At 41.5% G+C, this 5628-nt stretch overlaps 1 protein-coding gene across 1 annotated transcript in view; it reads left to right on the forward strand.

Annotated features, from left to right (window-relative positions):
* The window catches only part of LOC137985611 (lysosomal phospholipase A and acyltransferase-like), a 6102-nt gene continuing 474 nt past the window's right edge, over positions 1-5628 (forward strand). Inside the window, exons 1-5 of the mRNA XM_068833242.1 lie at positions 1-263; positions 1735-1891; positions 2692-2903; positions 3352-3534; positions 5476-5628. The exon at positions 5476-5628 is cut by the window's right edge and continues 474 nt beyond it. Of these exons, the coding sequence (XP_068689343.1) occupies positions 140-263; positions 1735-1891; positions 2692-2903; positions 3352-3534; positions 5476-5628 (829 nt within the window). The 5' untranslated portion in view covers positions 1-139. The remainder of the gene's footprint in view (positions 264-1734; positions 1892-2691; positions 2904-3351; positions 3535-5475) is intronic.

Below are 5628 nucleotides of genomic sequence, written 5' to 3' on the forward strand. Positions count from 1 at the left end.
TTTCTCTCGCGGTTCTTAACAACTGAAGTGGAATGGCTTTGGTCTATGACTGGATAACTTTTTTCATTAAGTACGTCATTGAACGTGTTATTTTATAAACTGACCACGAGACAAAGGTTATCACTTTCGTCCCTCCAAAATGCTGATAAGAAGTGAACTACATCTAATGACTCTTGTCTGTGTTGTCTTTTCGGCTAATGGATTTTGGATGTCACAGAAGCCAACTCCGCCGGTAAATGAAATCAAGACGCCAGTAGTAATTGGTAACGTAAAATTCTTGTTTTTACTGAGGCTCTATTGTTAAGTACTCTTCCTTATTGCGCATCAAAAATAACGACACCAAATTATTTAGTTTCACAAGAAGGGTCGTCTTAAATTAGAAACAATGAGAAAGGCATACAAGGACTCAATACTGGAATCACTGCTCTCGCGCAAACTGATCTACTGCTGATTTGCCGGGAGGATTTTGCAACCATGCATGAACACCACAGAAACGGTATAAAATACTTGTATTTGTCGCGGCAAAGACAAAACACTAAAAGAACTCAAGAGGCTCTTTACTTAGCCAAAATGGTTATTACGAGAAACCTAAAAAGCCGTTTTTGCTTTATTTGCATTTTATTTTTTGCTTATTTGTAGAAAGGTTACGTAATCTAATCACGTCTCAGACAATTAACCTGTAGATTTTGCTGTCGCTCGTCTGTTGGGACAGCTTTATGTTCCCGAAGGGAAAAAAAACATTCGTTTCTCTTCAGGAGTTCATCAGGTGACCTCTTGATTCTCTTATTTCATGTATCTCTACTTACGTGCGGTACAAATAAACCATTTTGTTTTGTTTTGTTTTTTTGTTTTTTTTTTTTTAATTTTTTTGCAAATGGCCAAACTGGTTACTTGAAACTCCAAGGTCGAGAATACATAGAAGCTATAACTGGATAACGTACAAAACAGAAATCAGGCCTCTGCGCGGGGCTTTTTTTTTGACCAACAATGGAACTTACACATAAGAAAAGAAAATATTCGAGAGTACAAAGGTTCGGGAATCTCAGCTTACTGAACGTTACGCAATAGTCAGGAACTGTCACGTCATGCTCCAATCACGAGACTTGTAGCAGTGTCACGCAACGATCTCCCCTCTCTTTGTCTCCTCACCTACAAAGGAGGCAGAGAAGAGAGACCCTGGGAACAAGGTTGAGACCGTGACCGGTAAGCTCCATGACTGGGGCCTGCTCTCAAGTTAACAGTTTTTTGGAGACTAAGCGGAGCGATGGACTAGCATCGCATCCAGGGAGGAGTAGAAATACTCCTAGTCGCTTCATGCTACAGTAACCGGAGATAAGCGCCGGCCTGATGGGCCACTAGGGTCGTAGCAGACTTTACCTTTAAGCGGAGCCTGACGTGTTTTTGGCACGAGTAGTGGCCTCCCGCGATGCAAATAAATTTCGCTTGCTTTCTGCTTACTTAGCAGGAAGGGCATGAAACTAATTATAGCGGGATGTCTTGTTTTAAGGATGCGGTCGACCTAACCAACCGTGCCTCATTTCAACCGGTGTAGCAGGCGTTCGATTGCATACAGGGGGATGGAATCGAGCGAATGATAATTACCACGAACAGCGCGCGCGCGCTCTCTGAATTTGCATGTCAAACGCCTATCACGCAGACTTGAGGATATTGTACTTTTTTTTTCTAAAGTGTAATTATGACCTAAATTCATTAAAACTTTATTGGTTTTATCAGTGCCCGGTACAGGCGGAAGTCAACTGCAGGCAAAGATCAACAAACCGGAAGTACCACACTGGTATTGCACCAAAAAGACATCGGATTACTTTACTTTATGGCTCAAGAAAACCTCTTTGTTGCCTCTCGCTGTAAACTGCTGGGTTGACAACATGAGGTACTTATTGGTCTGGTAAATATAGCTATATCAAACGAATTGATAACAAGAACTCACCATTGGAAGATTTGAAATATTTCTGTTAAGAAAAATTCTCCATGAATTGTTAGCTCAAAACTTCAAATTTAATCCGAAGAAATAAACCGGAAAAATGACAAACTCGTTAAAAAATACAAAAAACTCTTGCATAAAAACTAAAACTTGTACGCGTGAACAAAATAATTTGAATTGGTTGTTGCTTGAATTCGCCCTTGTCACATGGCGGCCATATTGTCCCGGGAGACGGTAAACTGACCAAAAGGGCTTTGTTTTACCACGCTAAGCCTCGCAGTGGAAATCATGGGGGCGACGCTTGGCGTGGTAAAACAAAGCTTTTTTGGTCTCCCGGGACAATATGGCCGCCGTGTGACAAGGGCGAATAAGGTGAGACACTCAGTTTTGTGTATATACAGTGGCAAACGATCTCACTAAAGTGAAGAAACTTCGATCTCACTAAAGTTTTACCAAGTTAAAAGAAATCTGTGAACAGATGTGGTCTTGGTTTAAAAATAGACACTTTTCTCAAGGTGATGAGGACTAGGCCAATTTGGGTAAATCTTACTCTTGGGTCACGGACTCATGTATCAACCCAGGCCTGGTGGGTTTTTAATGACGTCATGTATTTCTGACTGTCGTTTCTAAAAATAACGTGGGTAAAATTCAGGGGCCCGGCCATATCCACTTATCTCCTTCTCTGTCTACTTATTTTTTCTTGCGGAAGACTACAACTAAGACATTGGTTTTCTTTCAACAAAAATCAGACTTGTGTATAACGAGGAAACAAATACCGTCGAGAACGCGCCAGGCGTTGAAACAAGAGTTCCCGGATTTGGTAACACGGACACAATTGACCATCTGGATACAGATAATCTGGTGGCCTATTTTGCTCCCATGACAGATATTATGGTGTCTTGGGGATACGAGCGAGGTGTGACTGTCAGAGCAGCACCATATGACTTCAGATACGGGCCTGGTAAGCTATAAACCTTTTGTACCGCAGAATACGTTTGTGAGCAAGCGTTTTCCCGAGATTTCATGCTTTGTGAGCCAAAACAAGGGACTAAATGAGGGTTAGGAGAGACGGATTTAGTAACTTGGGGCCCAGGAAATGATTCGCTTACGTTTGATTTGATTGAGGACTTGAAAATAACTGCAGAATACCCGGCCACTATGGTGTTCTTGAAGCGGCATTCTTTGAAGAAATACACGCCATTCGTGTGCAAATAAGTGTTCGGGTATTCTGCAGTTTAGCCGCTTGTGGTCTGCTTTATAAGCTTTAGAATTAAAGTGCGTTTTCCCAGAGTCGTTGCATGCTTTCGAAAGGTCTTCTTTTGGAAAACAACCACGGCTAGCAAAGCACTATGGGAAAAAAGCTATCTTTGAAAGCAGGAAATTAATTATCAATTTAAAAACTTCTACAGAGTCACAATCAGAGTATTTCACAAAGCTGAAGGATCTTATCGAGGAAACTTACTCAGCAAACAACAACAAGACGATCACGCTGCTCAGTCACAGTTTAGGATGTCCTTACACTCTGGTTTTTCTGAATAAACAGCCTAACAGCTGGAAAGACAAGTACATTTTCCAGTGGATTACCCTGTCAGGTCAGTAATGTCAGTTGCAAAATAAAATTGACAACAAGTCAACAGACCTCACTTATGAAAGGGACCCGTTTCTCTAAAGTCTCGAAACTTTACGGGCCATATTCAGGTGTCATAATTCCCTCCGTATCTCAAGAACGGAGAGGAACGGAGAGGATTTGAGAAGTAAATTTTCACAGTCAGTTTGCTTTTTGTTACCTTGAAAACATGTTAAAGGATCGGCTTTCCTGAACAAGCGGTTGGCAGGTTCACAAATGGCTTTTCGGCCCATGATACGTGACACGTTCTCCTCCAATCAGAAAACGTGTTTGAGTTGGGAGGTATAACAAATCTCATTGACTGCTCCTGATAGGGGCTCTTCAGAGCCAATGAAACAATCAATGAAACGACAGAACAGAACAATAACAACCGTAAGAGAATACCAATGGTCCTTATTGGAGTTGAGCCTGCAGGGCTCATTTTCTTTTGTTTAGAACTACATACAAAAGAGGCTTAAGGGTCAATTCGATACAAAATGACTCCTTAGCCTCGTTCATGTGGCAAAACCGCTGATAACTCCGATAAGGGCTATTGGCCGGAGGCAAAGAAGTTGGCTATAAGGCGATAAGTTAAACCAGCGACTACCAGGATCAAATTCAACGAGTGGTCGGAACTGGTCTTGAACACGGGATTTCCAAATCTCAAGGCAAGCGCCCTAACCACTGGGCAGTAGGTTTGGATAAACAACATTGTTGCGCGACAAGTTTCACGAAAAATGTTGCCCGTATTACTGGGCCTTAAGATCGCAAAGTGTAACAGCATTTGAATTTTAACACTTCCTTCGTTGTGAAAATTGCTAACGCTCTATTGCGTCATCGCTATTTAGTCAATTTTTCAAGTGCATCGGATTTGACAGTTCTATACGATATTTATAAAATATGCTAGGAAGTTTAACCTATTTTAACCGCGGAATAGAATGAAATGAGAGTTGAAAAGATCAACGCAGGTAGCTGAACAACCTAAACATTTGTTCAAGTCCTGAAATTTTCAGGCTTCCTTGGGTCAACTAATAGATGGCTTTCACGTGACGTCACAGCGGCCATTTTGGTGCACCAGAACAATAGACATTCTCTCCGTTGGGAATTGAACTCTATTTTTATGAAAACTATGCGCAAATATTTTGTATTGTCTGGTACACCAAAATGGCTATCAAGTCACGTGAGTGAAAACCATCTATTGCAGTGCTGATCTCACCACGAGTCCATTACCCAAGTGCAAGAATCTGGTATCCAGTTTGTCCCCATCAGCGTCACAAAAGTATTTATTTTGAAACCAATTTTTACGGGAAAATAAACAATAGACCAATCGGATAACTCAATGGTGTACCCAATTCAAATCTCCCGGGGTTAAGACTTTTGTTTTATAGAGCGCTTTCACTCACGTGACTAAAACATAAAAATAGAGTTCAATTCCCAGAGGATTTGATTGGAAAACCAACATGGCTGCCGTGACGTCATGTGAAAAAGTTCTATAATGTAGCATTCACATTTAAATGAGAATGAAATAACTGGAACAATAGCTCATTAGCCCATTTCCGAGTTGCTGCAGGCCTCAGTTTCAAAGCGAGTCCAAGTGCACAGCCATTCAAGTTGAAATGAGTTGCGTATTCTTATGCAAGTCAAACTCATTTTCCTTTCAATAGTTAAGCACCAAGACTATTTTCGAAACCGAGACAAATAGCAACTCGGAAATGGGCCATTCCCAAACAGTTTGAATTGGGTACATGTACCACGTCGGCTTAGCCGATTTGATCTATTGATTATTTTCCCAAAAAACTTGGTTTAAACGTAAACACTTATCTGACGCGCTGGTGATGGGGACTAGGCCAGTTTGGGTAAATCTTACTCTTGGGTGATAAAATCTAGTTACCACTAAGTTAAATTCTCAAAATGATTTGTCCACCAGGAGTATGGGGCGGGACAGCAGAGCAAGTCAGTCTGTTCTCCTCTGGGAATACCCTCGGAGTCCCGAATTTCATATTGAATCCGCTGACTGTTAGAGGTGAGCAGCGCACGGACACAAGTAATATCTTCTTGCTTCCCAGCCCTGAACTGTGGT

This window comes from Montipora foliosa, chromosome 14 (assembly GCF_036669935.1).
Source record: "Montipora foliosa isolate CH-2021 chromosome 14, ASM3666993v2, whole genome shotgun sequence".
In the NCBI taxonomy this organism is placed as follows: Eukaryota; Metazoa; Cnidaria; class Anthozoa; order Scleractinia; family Acroporidae; genus Montipora; species Montipora foliosa.